This window comes from Typopeltis vanoorti, chromosome 15, assembly GCF_054136105.1.
Source record: "Typopeltis vanoorti isolate ZY-2024b chromosome 15, IOZ_Tvanoo_1.0, whole genome shotgun sequence".
NCBI classification, from domain to species: domain Eukaryota; kingdom Metazoa; phylum Arthropoda; class Arachnida; order Uropygi; family Thelyphonidae; genus Typopeltis; species Typopeltis vanoorti.
This window is the reverse complement of record NC_143563.1, coordinates 87,764,707-87,782,641: the sequence shown is the minus strand read 5'-3', so window position 1 is coordinate 87,782,641 and position 17,935 is coordinate 87,764,707. Positions and strand designations below refer to the sequence as shown.

At 36.2% G+C, this 17,935-nt stretch overlaps 1 protein-coding gene across 1 annotated transcript in view; it reads left to right on the top strand.

The window, feature by feature from the left end:
• Positions 1-17,935, top strand: part of LOC150098956 (unconventional myosin-Ib-like) — a 574,946-nt gene that overhangs the window by 391,659 nt on the left and 165,352 nt on the right. Inside the window, exon 17 of the mRNA XM_090405778.1 lies at positions 16,665-16,727. Within this exon, the coding sequence (XP_090261904.1) occupies positions 16,665-16,727 (63 nt within the window). The remainder of the gene's footprint in view (positions 1-16,664; positions 16,728-17,935) is intronic.

The following is a 17,935-nucleotide window of genomic DNA, read 5'->3' as shown; positions in this document are numbered from 1 at the left end:
TTTTGAAACAAAAAGTCCAGTTTTTTTACTACCTCGGTTTGATTCTGTTTATTTCAGATATATCATGGAGATAAAAACATTAGTGCTGAATTAGCAAGGTAAATGGCTTAGTAAATGGTGCATCCACTCCCTGTCCAATGGACTGCAGGCTATTTCTTATCATTTATTATGCGCATGTGCGCATTAACATAGTAATTTTATTACTGCAAATATTTCAACCAGAAACTAACTGGTCTTCATCAGTGCATCAGCATAATCACAAGGTGAAGATACAACTATATTTTTTGAATGTGTGTATAATAAATGTTATAATGGCACAAGTTCCATTAAAAATTTGACTGTAAGCTAGAATCTCACTGTGGGCATGGATAGTTGTGAACATCTTTAGGCAGTATGAAATTCATCACCTGGTAGCAGGACCCTTCCATATTGTCTCTTGAACAGAATTTCCAGATTATCTAAATCCTTTGCCCATTCACATTATTAATGTACAATAGGTTATAATCATTTGTGGATAGGATTCACATAAAAAAAAAAAATACAGCACAATTCAGATTAACGTTTTCTTTGAATTACGTGGTAAAATCTTGTAGAGATGTGGTTTAGATGTAATTTATAGAACTGCATTTTGGTGGTATTGAAGATGACTAGATTATTCTTGCCCAGCTGAAGGATGATGTGGAGGCAGGAGCATAGCAAGATTTTTCTTATCCTTGGCAAATTCTTCTTAGCCACACCCTTTTTATTGTGATAATTTTGATAATTTGGTAAAATATCCTTCCACTGGCACCCTTCTAATACCAGTGCCCTTGGCAACTGCCTCAGTGCCATAGTGTTTCTATGCCACTTTGCAGAGATGAGTGTTTAAGGCATTGGCTGCAGCTGATCTTAAAGCTTGGGATGTCTGAGAATTGTGGTTTATTGAAAGATTAGGATGAATGGAATGTACTATTATCAGCAAAGTTGTGGAAAGAATTAGTGGTGATTGAGAATAGGTTTTTTATGTAGAAGAAAAAGATAGTTGATAGAACAGAATCCTGAGACACTGCATTGAGATTAAGAATGAGGGTGTGTCTACCATGCCATGCAGTGAATGAAGACCAAGAAAGCTGGCTGTTCAATTATTGAGGGTGGGAAGTAAACCAAAGGAAGGTAAGTTTGCTAAGCAGGCTTCAAACACGATCCGAAGACCTGGCAATGTCAAGAGTGATGACTATGGTGACCATATAATTTATCATGCAACCTGAGATATTTTTGAGAATCAAGGGGATGAATCGAAAAATAATTAAATTTATATATTTTGAAATATTGGTGGTAATTACTTACATTCTTTAATCAGTTTACTGGGCATTATCTATTCATATCATTAGTATTTTTCTAAGGAATGTATTTTTTTTAATATGATCTTATTATTTTGAATTTTTTCATAAAATTGCTAGTCTTCTTCAGAATTGTATTTTATGGTTAATAAATTAAAAATTGTTGACATTTCAATGGACTGTTCTCTGTAGACCATAATATTTTTAATTATGGTGGCCTGGCAGCCACTGTAATTAAAATAGGAGTTAACTGTCCCTATCCTCTCTTATCTGAGCATGCTTCATTTTATCAGTGAACACTCTGCATGCTATCTATGTTAGTTATATATTTCACTAGGAAAAGAAGATAGAGTTAAAAAAAAAAAAAAAAAACTGGGATTAATGCTAACCTGGACAGAACACTAGGACAACAGGCATAAACAGGGACACTCCCAACCAAACTGGGATGTATGGTCACACTAGTGGTGACGTTTCTCTAAATCTTTCCATGGCATGTGTCCAATGATGGTCGATATAGGCGGAGAGATCAGCCATGGATCTAGATTAGTGGAATCTGAAGTGGAGAAGTTGACTGTTAATAGCTTTGTCCGTTATTTTGTGGAGGATTGAGGTGATGGTTATTGGTCAGTAGTTGAACATAGGCTTTTATCTTTTTTTTTTTTTTTGGAATAGGTTTGATGTATGCTTGCTTTCATCTGTTGAAATAAGTGTCCACTTGAGTACAGAAGATAGAAGAGATGATGCAGCCTAGTTGTTAGCTCTGGAGCACAACATTTGAGTATAGTTGGAAAAATCCCTTAAGGATTAGTTTTCTTTTTATTGTTCAAGTTATTTAATTTTTTTCTTATGTCTTATGAAGTATAGGTTCTTATTGCAAGGAACCTATGGTAAGGTGAGTTTTTTATTTCTTCAGCTGCTGACATTCATCTTCATTTGAACCCATGCTTGAAAGTGGGACAAGAATTTAGGGTAGAATGAGGGATGAAGACTTTCATACCATTGAGGATAATTTGATAAGAGAGGTGGAAGTGCAGGTGAGCAGAAGTGAAGTTCATTCTGATGGCCTTAGCAAGGAACCAAAAGGCATGGCTCATTTGGACAGGAGGAAACGTTTCTTGTGTTAGTCTTTATGACATTGGATTTAGATTTGCTGATGGTCTTTTACATTTACTGCATGTTTCAGGTTATGGTAAGATGAGTTTTTTATTTCTTCAGCTGCTGACATTCATCTTCATTTGAACCCATGCTTGAAAGTGGGACAAGAATTTAGGGTTGAATGAGGGATGAAGACTTTCATACCATTGAGGATAATTTGATGAGAGTGGTGGAAGTGCAGGCGAGCAGAAGTGAAGTTCATTCTGATGGCCTTAGCAAGGAACCAAAAGGCATGGTTCATTTGGACAGGAGAAACGTTTCTTGTGTTAGTCTTTATGACATTGGATTTAGATTTGCTGATGGTCTTTTACATTTACTGCATGTTTCAGCCTATGCTGAAACATGCAGTAAATGTAAAATTTGAAGCACGCAGCAAATATGAAGTGTAGGTTCTTATTGCAAGGAACCTATGGTAAGATGAGTTTTTTATTTCTTCAGCAGCTGACATTCATCTTCATTTGAACCCATGCTTGAAAGTGGGACAAGAATTTAGGGTAGAATGAGGGATGAAGACTTTCATACCATTGAGGATAATTTCTGTGACTCTCTCAGTGCAGGTGTCTAGGTTATAAGAACAGAAGTAATAATCAGACCACAAAAAGGAAGATGAGTAGTTCTGGAGGTCATCTCACTTGCTACCTTTTGTAGTGCCAAAGGACGTGAGGTTGGGAGTGGTTGGAGAGAAAGCTTCTGTGTGAGTGGAAACATGCACAAGGTTATGATCTGGAAGTAGAACTGGTGAAGAAAAGATAACAGATGTTGAGAACATGGGAAGAGTTATCATGAATGATTTGCATTAGGTCATTACTTATAGCAAAACTTCTGCATCATATTCATTCGATTAGTATTGGAAAAGGGGATCCAGTTTGAGGTGTGAATATTAAGGTCAGCTAGGAGGATAATTTCACTATTTGGATATCTTGATTGCAGAAGGTCAAGCTTCATGGATAGGAGACAAAGAAGTCAAAGTAGTTTTCAGAATTTCAGAAAATACATCAATTGAATGTTACTGAATGGGGAAAAGAAACCTTCAACCAGAGAATGATAAAAGCAAGAGTTCTAAACTTGGCATCTCTGTCTGGCAATGTTGGATTACACAAAGGTACAGGTGCCATGAAGTGTGTAATTTGGGCATTGCAGGTGGACTGTTCTTGATATAGTCACAATTTAGGTTTCTGTCAAGAGAAGGTCTGCTCTTGGATGTCTGTCAGTAGTGATGTATTCCATTTATGTTGGAGTTTGTGCCACAGATGTTGGTAAATTGGATGTAAAAGTGATTTTTGTAGGGATTCTAGTATGTTTTTGAATAGTGAGTTTGGGTTGATTTGTTTGATGGGATTAGTTTTCAAGGGTGATTTATTTTGTTTGCATGTTTCAATATTTGTTCATTGTTGGATGAAAAGAAAGAGTGGAGACATGCCATGAGGATAACTCATGGTGGACTATTGAACTTAACACCTATATACAGAGAGCTACTAGTCTCCTTAATGTAATGTGGCCATATTACCTTCCATATACCAGTACTTGGACTCCCTCTCCAGGCACAACCTAGCAGAGTATGTGGCACTGGGATTATGCACTTGCTTACTGATAATCCTCCAAACTTGTTACTAACAGGTTTTAGGTCCATGTACTGTCTGGTGGCTGGCTTGCAGCACCACCATTTTTACTGATTAACCTAGAAATTTATCACTCAGTGCATGCAGAAAAGAGGTGGTTACAGACTGGAACCTCTGCTCTGGTTGCCAAACTTAGCATTTGCCACTACAGGTTTCCAATAAGCAAGGTGGTGGTGTTTCACTGGATGATGAAGATTATTGGTCACCTACTGGATCTGGTTGGCATTTGAACCAACTAGAAATATATCCTGTTTGGAGGTATTCTAGAAGGTATTGCAGTGTCATAATTCAACTTATTAAAATATGACTATACTGCAGATCATAAAAAATTCCCCATAAACAAAAAAAAACTAAAACAACACTTAAACATTAATAATTTGGGGATTAAAAAATGACAAGCTGTGTACCACATTGATGGAACCTCATCATGAGATTGATGAGGCTAGGGACTTGGGGGTGTTGGTGGATAGAGAGTTGATGTTTAGAGGGCATATTGCTAAAGTGTCCAAGATAGTTCATAGGATTACTTGGCTATTGAAGACTACACTAACATGCAGAAATAAAGAAGTTATTATTCCTCTTTATAAGGCATTGATATGTCCACGTCTGGATTACTGTGCTCAGGTCTGGTCACCTGGATTCCTTGGAGATGAGGAAGTGGTAAAATAGTTTTAGAGGCGAGTGACCAAGTTGGTGAGTGTTTGTGGGTAAGAAGTGGGGTAATAGGTGGAGAAGAGGGGATATGATAGAAACATTTAAGTTACTGAAAGGTTTTTATAAGATTGCTGGAGGGGAAATATTTCAACAGTAGGATAGTGGTGGAAGAACAAGACATGATCCCTGGAAATTAAATAAGATTGTGGTTAAGAAGGGTGTGAGGACTAGATTTTTTGCTCGGAGAGTGGTGAATCATTGAAATGCATTGCTTGACTTAGTTGTGAGTGCTTCATCTGTCAGTGAGTTCAAGAAGAGGTATGATAGATATTGTGTGAATAGTTTGTCTCCTGCGATGAGTCTACTAACTCCATGGAGAGTGCCGGCCTGGTTGGCCGAGTGGTTAGCATATCCGCTCTCCAGCCAAAAGGCTGTGGATTGAAATCCCACCTTGGGAATGGATGTTTGTGATTGTCTGTGAAAATACTAATCTACACCATAAAATACATCATCTACACCAATGGTAGCATTGGTGTAGATGATGGCAGTTGCGGTTCATTGTAGTTGGTGGATTGAGTGGTGGAGGCAGAGAGTTATAGAGCAAGTGCCTTTCTTCAATGAGTCTTTGGACTTCATGGAGGTGTCGCATAATAATAATCTTCACAAAAAGAAAGTTTCTATATCCACTTCATAAATAAATGTTTATGATTTGCCACCTCAGCAGTAGTATAAATAGTTTGTACTATCACATAGTCATAAACATTCATACTCCTAATGGAACCTCAACTTACACCTTGCACAACAGTGGTACTTGTCTCATTTGATTTGCTTGGATCAGAATATTCCATATAAGCAATGTTGCATTCATTCACTGCATCTGTTTCCCCAAATTTATTTAGCCACTCTGTCCTCTTCAAGTACCTATTGTTTGAGCTTGATTTTTTGGGTTGATTTAGGTTAGGTTAGATTGCAGTCACAGTACACAAATAGTGAGATCATCTTTCTTAGGGGGAAATCTGGTGAGAAGCTAATTTGAGTTGTCCACAACTCAAATTAGCTTCTCACCAGATTTCCCACTAGATTTGGCATTCCTACCTGCTTGATCAGTGAAACTGATCAAGCAGGTAGGAATGCCAAAATATTTTCATGAGCCTTAACACAGATAGTCAATCTTCTTACTAGAATATCAGACTACCCCACCATCTTGCCAAATACCCCTGATCTCTTCCTAACGAGCTCCTCTTCCAAATACACAATGGATATAATTTCTCCTCTTGGTAATTCAGACCACAAACCTGATCCACGTTGCCTGCACTTTAGAACAGCCTACACCCCACCATTCTCAGTCTCATTGTCCTCTGGCATTACTGGGATGCCAAATAGAACAACTACCATGACTTCTGCTGATCCTTTCTGGTTGGAACACTGCTTCATTTCTACCAATCCTAACACTTGCTTCAATTGAATAACAATTAAACACATAACTAATCATAATTGGAATGATTGCCTTCACTCCACCCAAAGTTCAAAGTCAGTCTGAGAAAAAAATTCAGTATATCACGAAATAAACCCTCAGCCTGTATTGCAACTCACAACTACAAAAAAATAAAAAATAAAGCATCAAATTGTAAATCTGAGTTTGAATCACCCAAATGATGCGAACTTTCCTCCTGTTCTAATGGCAGTTGAGCCTTTGGTTCTTTGGTTTTCTTAGCTAAGGCCATCAGGCACAACTTCTGGCCACCCATGCTTCCACCACTTTCACATCCAGAGCAGTCTTATCTCACTCACTTAGGCTGTTTACTTCATGGAATGTCTGGAAGGCCAGATTTTTAACACAATTTTTTGCTCGTATCTGGCTACGTTTTTATGTATCTTCCACCCACAAAATATTATTTGCAAGCCTATAGTATATTTTGCACCATGGGTAAGCTAAGAATGTATATATTTTTTATGAATTATATATATATATATTTTTTTTTTTCTTGCATTCTTAATTTATTTTTTATATAGTTTGGAAAGCCCTCTCTACAGACTAAACATGGAACTTTTTCAATCCACTTTAGGCCTCCAATAAGAGGGGTGTTGGTATCACACTATGATGAAATTCATGTCCCTCTTAAAGATTCGAACCCATAGCCCCTGTTGGTTGGAGAGCAGGTATGCCAACTAGGCAGGCCCATAATATATTGTTGTGTATGATATATATATATATATATATAAGTAGCGAACAAATTAATCTAAACACTCACATTTTAAAGAAAAATTTTAATTTCTCAAGAAAATTAGTACAAAAATGAAGCTCCAACTTTACCTAATAATTTATATGTTCTCCTCTGTTCCTAATAAGTTCATTAATTCGCTTAGGCATTCACTCTACCAATGTAGTGCACATTTTTCTTATTTCTGCATCTCAAAACCATACTTTTATAATCGATTGTATTAAGTTATCCTTTGTATCACAATTTAATTCTTTTAGTCTCTTTTTCACTGTGGCCCACAAATTTTCAATTGGGTTAATGTCAGGAGAGTTACCTGGCTGCTGAAGCGATTGGATGTTGTGATTTTTGAAGAACTCTAAATTTTTTTGAAGTGTGACATGGAGCAAGATCCTGTTAAAAGATGAATTATTTGTCTTTATGGATCTATAGGACCTCATTTCTCCAATATTTTTATGTATTGGTCACTTTTCATCATACCATCAAGTCACAAGTGATCCTGGACCATCATGTGTAAATCAACCCCAGAACATCTTTTTAGCTTGGTGTTTAAGAGTTTGTTAAAGGTGGCTGGAGCAGTCTTCTCAGCTACTGATATAGCATACTCACTCTCCTTAGACAAAGAAATGGCTCTTGTCTGAGAATATTACCTTCTTTCATTTCTCAACAGTCTGATCTGTGTATACTTTCCCCACCGGAGCATTTTTTACTTCATAGCCTTCATCGACAGTTGTTTCTTTTTTTGTCTGTGGGCAGTCCTCCCTACTTCCAATGATTTTTGACTCCCTGTCATGTCAGAAACATTATTCCCACTAGCTGCTGAGTCTTTATTTAAGTCTACAGCAGACAATCTTGGATTCATTTTGCTTTTCCTAACTGGTAAGTGTAGTTTTCCTTTTTCACCCACATTCTCCTTTTCTACCAGGAGAAATGTACCTGTCTCCATAAACATCTTTAAGATCTCATTAACAATACCCAAACCAACAGCACACGTTTTGGCAAAATGTCTTTGAGTCATAAATGTGTGCTGAGAAAGAGTGCATATTTTTGAATGCTTTCTTGGAGATGTATCCATTTTATAGCTACACATAATGAATAAAACACTAATGAATCTCAACTTGTTTACACTATTAAAACCATACAACACTAGTAGTAAACTTCGTTGTGACAGTTAAAACACTCAACCAGCAGCCTGTTTGGCCGAGTGGTCAGCATATCTGCTCTCAAGCCAAAACGCTGCAGGTTCGAATCCTGCCGTGGGTGTGGATGTGCGTGATTGTCTGTGAAAATACTAGTGGCGGTGGTGGTGGCCAGTAGATGGCATTGGTGTATGGAGGCAGTGGAGATAGAGTTGCAGAGTAGGTTTCCTCCCTCGATGAGTCTTTGGACTCCCTGGGGATGTCACGTAATAATAATAATAATAATAAAATAGTAAACCGAAAATAATAAACCAAAACCAAAAACTTGACAAAAAAAATTTGGCTTGTTTGGATATAGAGGAAATTTTTCACCACAGATCTGGTTTGAGGAGGAATAGTGGGTCATCCCTGGAAATTGATAGCAAGGACATAAAGGCAAAACATTTTTGCTTCAAGAGAGGCGAATGGGTGGAATAGATTGCCAGAGTCTGTTGTGGATAGTAGGTCAATGAATGAGTTCAAGGTGAAGTATGACAGATATTGCACAAATGTTGATTAGTGCTTGGCATAATGCTTAAGGCCTCTCTTAGTGAGACTGTTGACTCCATGGAGTTATTCATGTAATTATAATATAATAACTGCAATGCCCCTTCCTACACCCCTGTCTGGCAGACAGGGGTGTAGGAAGGAGCATCCCAAAAAAAGAGGAAGGAAGGAACATCACTAGAATATTCCACAGGGGTCTGTTTTGGGACCATTATTGTTTGAAGTTATATGTTGATAATATCAGGACAGGCTTAACTGGAGATATTATTATCCTCAGACCTCCATGGAGTCAAAAGACTCATTACTAGAGGTCCCTCTCTCTCTCTCTCTCACACACACAGCTCATCATACTGTGCCTAAGTTTTGAGAGAAACTTGTGCCATAGTATCATAAATTATCTACACATAAACATAAGGAGAAGTGTATTTGGCAGTATATTTAGTAAATAATACTTCTCCTTGTGTTTTTGTGTAGATAATTTATGATACTCTGCCTCAAATGTAATCACTGTCTCTACGTTTAGTACACTCTCAGGCAATGCATTCTAATCACCTACTTCTCTCCATGCAAAAAATCTACTCATACTCCCTGCTCACATCTTCCAGGGATGACCTCTCTCTTCCCTCTTCATTTTATGAAAAATCTCATTAATCCACTTGTATGTTTCAGTCACGTGCCCTCTTCCTATCCACTATATTTTGCAATTTGCATACTCAACATTTCAGAGATCAGAAACTACCTTAACCAGTTATCTCTGAACTAGTTCCAACATCTCATCATCCTTTTGAAAAACTAGGTGACCAAACTGTGCACAGTAATCCATATGCAGTCTGCTTAAAGCCTTGTATGGAACCATAAAACATCTTGGCTTCATGTCAGCATCCTCCAAATCATTGCCATAATCAGCTGTGCTGCCCTCATAATTTTAGCAAATCCCCCCCCCCCAAAAAATTTGCCCCTATCACTTTCACCCCTCAAATCTCTCATCTCCTCTAAGATATCTCCCCCCACCCCAAATCTTAAATTCTGCATTCTATCATTGCTTTCTGAATTTTAAAATCTCATACTTCACAACATTGAACTGTTAATTTTACTCACTTGCCCATTCACCAAGTCTATTGAAGTCCTCTTATACAAAGTTACGACATCAGCCCTATTCCTCATATTTCTTCCCAACTTCATCTGCAAACAACTGCCTAATACCATTTAAACCTTATCCAATGTCATTGATGTAAAAAGTAAATAGCAATGACCCCAAAACAGAACCTTGGAGTACACCACTAGTGTGAAAAACTTGCTGATCCCAATCAGATAGTCACTCTCCAATCTGGCACACACTAATCTACTATAGAGTCTGTTTCATTTCAGTTTAATTATCATCTTGTCGCATTACAATCTATCAAACACCTTTAAAAATTGAAATATACCACTATATATGGATCTCATTTGTCCAATGCATTTCTCACCTTGTTATAATAGATAACTACATTGCAAAAAACATGATCTTCCTTTAGCAAACTTATGCAATAACATTCTCTCTGATGGATAGCATGTTTGCAAACCAAGATTGTAAATCCAATTTTCAATCTTGGTTTTCACTAACCTCTCCAGCACTTTATCCAAAGCCTTACTCTTATCACCTTCCTCATGAAGCAAAAAAATTTTGTCCTCTTTCCATTCCTTTCATACTTTGCCCAGTCCAAGACATGTTAAAAAGGTACATCAAAGCTGTTGTTATCTCCTGGGAACAGATAATAATACTGAGATCATTTCTATTGAATCTAAAACATTCTAAGCAACTACTAAAAAAAAAATAAAACTATATTTTTTGATCATGCCTTGTATATATATAATGAATATAGCCACAGTGCTTGATCTATTAAAGGGAGAGCGATGCTGAGAGGAGTCATGTGATCTCATATCCATCAAGTTGATCGCTTTGCTCACTCGGTTGTAAATACAGTTTTTGTGTACCTTGTTTTCATCATTGTTACAAAATTAGAAAGCAATGAACGTGAACAATGAGTGACTTCAGAACTTTTCTAAAATGCCATAACAGGTGATGAATTTTGAGTGTATGGTTATGATACTGAGATTCAGCAGTTGAGAGTAGGAGAGAGAGAGAGAGTTAAAGGAATAATAGAATAGGAAAACTAAGGGAAGGAGGAGAAGGTAAAACAGTGCAGGAGCTAAGGATGGAGAGATGACAGAAAGGCATGTAAGTGGGAGAGAGCAAGGTGAGTAAGTGAGTAAGTAAGGAACAGAGTGGTAAGAGGTGTGATGTATGGAGATTTGATGATCTATGGAGTGCAAAATAGAATACCCAAGGAGTATTTGCCTGGAGGAACAATAACGTGACTATTGCAGTTAAGCAAGGTGAAAGAGAAAATGAGACTATTGTGATGGTGAGTATGAATGACTTCAGATCTCGTAGCATGGCAAGAGATCTGAGGTTAATACTTCAGGTTATACAGAAGACGACTAAGATAGGGAAGATAGTGTGTTACCCAGGTATAATAATGTAGAGCTTGAGGAGAAGAGTGTCAATAATGAATGGTATAATAGCTAGAATGTATCAAAATATAGGCTTGGAATTTGTGGATGTCCAGCATGATTTGACAATAGAAAATAACTGTATGTGAGAGACAGCCTGCATTTGAATTAAGGATGTAGGCATCTGGAAAGAATGTTGTTCTCTGGACAAGTGAGAGCATTGGTGCAGTGAAACTAGAATTGTCAGGGTGGATGGTAGTAGAGTTGGTCTCTTGTGGGAATAGTCACCTGCAAGAAGGAAGAACACATTATATAATGTGTAATCCAGTGGAGTTTGAGGGAATAATGAAAGGTGTAATGAAAACATTAATAATGCTTTGATATTTCTTTATACAGATGTACCTGTATAAAGAAATATCAAAGGAGTATTTCAGGAGTATCTGGAATAACAGAGATTAAATATTGGCACTGATAGCCTTGGTTTATCTTGTAATTGTTGGGATCAGTGAGACATGGTTGATGGAGGATGATGTACTGACAGGAAATGAAATAGCAGGATGTAACATTTTTCAACAGGACAGGAACGTCAAGCATGGTGGTAGAGTATTGTTTATGATAAGTGATGAGATGTGTTCTCTCAGAGTAGAGGATATGGAAGGTAGTGGTACTAATGGGTTTGAGAGCATATGATGTGAGGTGAAGATGGGTAGAACAGGATATTTAGTGAGGTATTGCTGTAAGCCAAGTAGCATACAGGCTGAAGAGCAGGAGATGCTTAGACAGTTGAGCTTGACAACTGGAAAAAGAATGATCATTATGCGAGATTTTAATTACAGCAGTATAAATTGGGAAGAGGAAACTGCATGTAGTAGTAATAAGGGAATGGAATTTCTGGAATTCTTGAGGGACAAATGTCTTAGGCCACATGTAATAGAAAGAACATGTGGCCTAAGACATTTGTCTTAGGCCACATGTAATAGAATGAGGTTTAAGAGTTTTGGATTTGGTCTTAGCATTGAAGAATCTGATTGTAACTGAGATGGCATCCCTGTCCCTGGTTGGAGAGAGAGACCATGTAGTTTTGACTTGGAGGATGAATAGACATGCAGTAGTATCAGGAAGAAATGAATTTATGTGGAATTATAAGACAGGTGATTATAGCAAACTTAAAGAGTATAGGAACTAGTGAAGAAATATTTATTAGCAGCAGTGGCAAGTTGCATATCGGGGATGAAAAAGAGAACACCATTTCATGTAAAGTATATGACAAATGATATCAAATGAGATCTTCAGGTGAAAAAATAAAGTTATGAAAGATATAAGAAGAGGAGTGGCAAACAGGTGCATGAAAAATATAAGACTCAGGACAGAAAATTGACTACTACAGTTAATGAAGGCAAAACTTGAATATGAGAAAAGATTTACTCTGAGATTCAAAGCAAATCCTAAGAATGCATTAGACAAGGAATTTTAGTAATATGTTAACTTAAAATAAGTAAGCAGATTACTAAAATATGACCTTCCTTTAGCAAAGCCATACTGTCCATCAGTGAAAATACCAATGTTGTCAACTTGATTATGGATATGTCCTCTGCATCAATCACTCTATTCCCATTTTTTGTCTAACAGTGTCATTCTCCCATAACCATTCCTCCTCCTACTGCCACATAATGGTAAAGAATTACTTAGGATTTTCTTTGAATCTCACAGCAAATCTTTTCTCATATTCAAGTTTTGCATTTGTTAACCATACTAGTCAATTTTCTGACAATTTTTAGTAATCTGCTTACTTATTTTAAGGTAGAAGATTACTAAAATTCCATGTCAAATGCATCTGTCACCAAAGATGTGACAGGTGCATTGGACAAAAGGGATTCACAATAGTATACTAAGTTGATAGTTAAACTATACTGGTGTCCAAAACCTAAGGGCAAACACTAGATAATATTAATAATAGGACTCTAGCGTTGATGTAAGTTTTTTTTTTCCACCAGAGGTCAGGCCAATAATTGTTGTAAATTGGTCAGTAACTTTAACAAACCATGTAGATTGTAGTGCAGCTTGTTTCTCTGTATATGGTATATATGCTCCAGAAGATGACCTTGATATAAAGGTCGAAACGTCGAATGTGGATTTTGGTTTATATTAAACTCAAGTTTTACTCAAACATGGTAGCTGTCTTCATAATTTTCAAAATGTACTATTTCTGAAGAATACAACCACATTCAGATGAATCAGCTTATGGTAATTTGTATAGCTGATGATTTTGAGTGGAAAGTGGTTACACATTCAAATTTTTGAACTTCATGTTAGGTGACACCTGGTAGTTCTCAACAGAATCCAAGGCAAAAGGCTGTGTTAAGCGAATTGTGTTTGAAGGAAGCTCTTTTTCGTGAAGGAATAAAGTTTCATACTTGGATGTCTTGTTTTGTATCAAAGACATCATCTAGATGATTTCACACACCCAGGGAAGAAGTATTGCAAAGCTTGAAGAAGGCTGCAGAATTACTGATATTGCCAGAGAGTTTGGAATCCCACATAGCATTGTATCCTGGCTCTGGGCAGCATTTCAAACCAATGGAACATGTTCCAGGTGTCTGCTAAGAGGTCACCCTAAATTTACCAGAGAGCATGAAGACAGATTTTTGATTATAACAGCTGAACATAATCGATGCGTCATGGCAGGTCAGCTTTCAAGTCGGCTCTATTCAAGCACAGGCACATGGATATCTAGAAAAACTGTGGCAAGATGTCTGCGACAAGTAGGCCTTTATGCCCGAAGGCCTATAGTCTGCACCCCTGTATCCATATCTCATAATAGAGCACATTTTCAGTGGTCTACAAAAATTGAACACCAGTTGGCTAATGTGCTCTTTACAGATGAGTCCTTCAGTGTTTCCTCGATTCTAGATGACACTTGATCTGGCATGAATTTTGTGCTGCTTATCATTGCAATAGATATGGCAGTGGTGTCATGGTGTGGGGAGGCATTATGCCTCATGGACGTGCTTAGCTGCAAGTGCTGGAAAAAATTATAACTGGTGAATGCTATGACAACAAAGTTCTTCAGTGTCATGTTTGATTGTTCCCTGGTGCTGTAGGCAATGATTTTATTTTTATGAGTGACAATGCCACACCACATCATACACATGCAGTTGAGATACTTCTGGAGACTGAGGATATTAATCAAATGGAGTGGCCAGTGCATTCCCCAGATCTCAACTCCATAAAACATATTTAGGACATAACAGGAAGATGCATTGCTGCTCAAAATTCCCCTACAGAAAACAAACAAGGCCTTATCCTTGTTCCAAAGGAGGAATTGGCCAGTTTGCCTCAAGAACTCCTGAATCACTTAGTGTTATGCATGGCACGACATTGTGAGAGCTTCATCATAGCATGGGGGTGGACATATTCCATACTGAAATGTCTCTCTGCATATATTTTTCTGTATGTTAATTCCATTGTACATTAACTACATCCTCTGGAAATTTGTAACTTTTGCCACAAATGTATTGCAATTTAATTTGTTCCAAAATTCATAACACATTTTTTGTGCAATATAATTATATTCTGGCAATCAATTTATGTCCACATTTGGCTGTAGTTGTTAAATTTTTTTCATATACAGGTAAAATTGTAGTTTTAGCTTTTGGACACTAGTGTAGAATGAATGAGGTTAAATATTAGAATAGAGCATTGATTTGGTCTGGAGATTGACTGCCTGATATCAATAAGTTGTGTATGGACAGCAATATCTTAGCAGAAGAAAGTCAGTAATGGTGTGCTCAGGAGTTAGTGCCATTGCTGTTCTTGTATGTTAATGATATTGAGGAAGATTTGAATTGGGATATTCAGTTTGTGCAGATGATGCAAGTTGGGAAGAATGTGTGAGGAGTACATCAGATGTTGTGGCTTTACAAGAGGACTTGAATTGACTGAGTGAAGGTGCATGGGAAGCAGGTTACCAGATCAATGTTGCTAAGTGTAACATTTTAAAATTTGAAAAACCAAGACTGGATGTAGAATATACACTCAGTGGAGATATATTGGAGTAGGTGGAAGAAATTAGAGATCTAGGTTAAAAATTTACAGGAAATATTGATAAATTTTGAGAACAGCACAATAAATTTTGGTAATGATCCAGAGGATAACAGACTTGTAGAAGTAAAGAGATTCTGGTTTCTTTGTTTCTTTTTGTAATTATATTCTCTTTTCAATTATTAAAATAAAAATTACATCCATGCAAGATTGGCTATTTTGAAATCCATTTTTGTTCTTCTAGTAGTTTATTGTCTACAATATTATTTAGCTTCTATTTTAATATTTCTGTGTATGTATTGTACTTTGCATTTAGGTTGACTAATTTCTCTATAATTATTGCAGTTAATTTTATTTCATTTTTTTTTTTTTTTTTATAAATTGGTATAACCAGACTTTTTTTTTTTTTTACAAGAGTTAGGTGCTTTTCTAGTAATCCAAACCTTATTAAAGAATTTCAAGAAGTCTTTATTCAAATTTTTCACCTACAGTTTTCATCTTGAACTTAGTTATTATTTTGATGCTGTATGGTCACCCCATACCTCATCAGGTATTGGGAGAGAAGTCTTCTGCTAGAAGAAGTGATAGGGTCTCAGATGCCCTTTCAACACAGAGTTAGTAGAACAATCATAAACACTCATGTCCATGGTGGGATTTGAACCCACAGTTTCTTGGCTGGAGAGTGGATACAATGGTACAATACAATGGTACAACACTTGGCCTATGAGGATCTTGCACTTAGAAACATTAAACTGACATTTATTATCATTTGCCTGCAGGACTAGAATCATCCTGAGAAGTTTCATTATCAGAAATGTTTGCCATCACCCTTTCTAACTTTGCTTCATCATTACTATCCAAACTAACCTCAATGTCATTAATATACAAGTTGAAATGATACAAGTGGAACTCTGTTTTATTTTGATGGTCATTCATCCTCTTTCTTTAGACGTAATACTCTGTTATCTATCTGCCATTCCCTTACTCATGTCACAAACAAGTCTGTTTTGCATACTTCTGCAATCATGTCAAATGTCTTGGCAAAATCCAAAGTTATTTAGGTATGTCTATTTCCCTTATCAAACTCTGCAGTTATAAAATGTGAGAAAATTCAGCAAGTTGCTAAAGTAAAACCCATGGGATTACTTTAAACTCTAACTTTCTTTTTATGTATTAATTTGCACTAAATAATCTTATACAAAATTAAAGACTTGTGTCAATAAAATTGTATAAGTTATATTGATTTTAGTGCTTCATATTTCTTCACACATAAATACTACTTAAATTTAAATACAAGACTAAGAATGATGCTGAATATGTAATTGTATAAGAAATTACAGAATTAGAAATCAATGTATGTAAAATGACTACTTGATGTGAAACAGAAATGTTTCTTATTTATAAAAACAAAATCAATTTGCTGCATGCATTGTTTCCTTCAGGAAGGTTTTGCTAAATGGAGGATAATTTATTCCCCAGGGTATCCAGTGGGAACACATAGATTACTTCAATAATGCAGTAATATGTGACTTGATAGAAAAGGTAAGTGAAGAGTAACTGTACTGTGAGTACAGCATGAATTTTTTTTTCTATTTTTCCTTTGTTTTATGAAAATAATTCTTTCATAAAAATAAATTCTGATGGTAACCCTCTTTAAATAATGGATATATATTACCTTATATTTTAATAAGGTTCAGTGGCAAATTGAAGCCTTTTAAGATCTTTTCTTTTTCTGATGTTTTTTTTTGTATAGATTTGCACAACAAAAGGTTTTATTTCATTATCATTAGTACAACTTCCACCTACCAGAACACCATGTCACATGTGTAATTTCTCTACACAGTAATGAGTGGAACAAAAATAATTTCCAAGGTATTCCTTTTATGAATTTGATTACTTATGCTGCTTTCCAACACTTTTCGACTTTGTTTCATTCTCTATTATTTTTTCAAATTTAATTTAATTTTTTTTTTTTTTTTGTGTATATTAACATATGGCATGCAGAGAAAACATAGTACTTTCCTTAAAAGAATGATTATTATATTATTATTTATGGCTTCCACGAATTTCTGACTATTTGTCATATATTGAAAAATTTCATTTGCATCAATTTTATAAAACCCCTTGAATATCTCAAAAGTTTATCATATTCCCTATTTTTGCCTATCAGTTAAGCTTTGTAACCTTCAACCTATCCTCGTAGGGAGTATTCCACAGACATTTCGCCATCTTGGTCACTGGTCGCTCAACTGTGAATCTTTTTGACCATCTCCTGGTCCCAAAGAAACCCAGATGACTAAATCTGTATATGAAATAATTTGTCTGAAAAGGGTTAATTTAATAAGAGTAGATACAGACAATTCGTGACTGCAAATGAAAAATTTAAAACTTCACATTATTTTCTGTAATTGTTTCATTAGTCATAGGAAATTTACTTGCATAGATTTTCAGTTTATCTTTATTATGACCGTATGGACGTAGTGGCTGAATGTCTTTCCACTTGGTTAGACTATAAATTAAAGATGCCAAGAAATTATGTTCTTCGTTAAATCCTTTAGCTAAGAGTAAGCAAACAAAGTTTGTGTGAAGGAATACAAGTAAGGACCAAATCTCAGAACAATAGTCTAAGTGTGGTCTGATCAGGGTCTTATACAATGGGATGATAACTCTTTTATCTCTGCAAGTCAGAGTCCTTCTCAGTATTGCAGAAATCCTCTGGGTTACCTTCACTGCCTTTGCAATATGCTCCC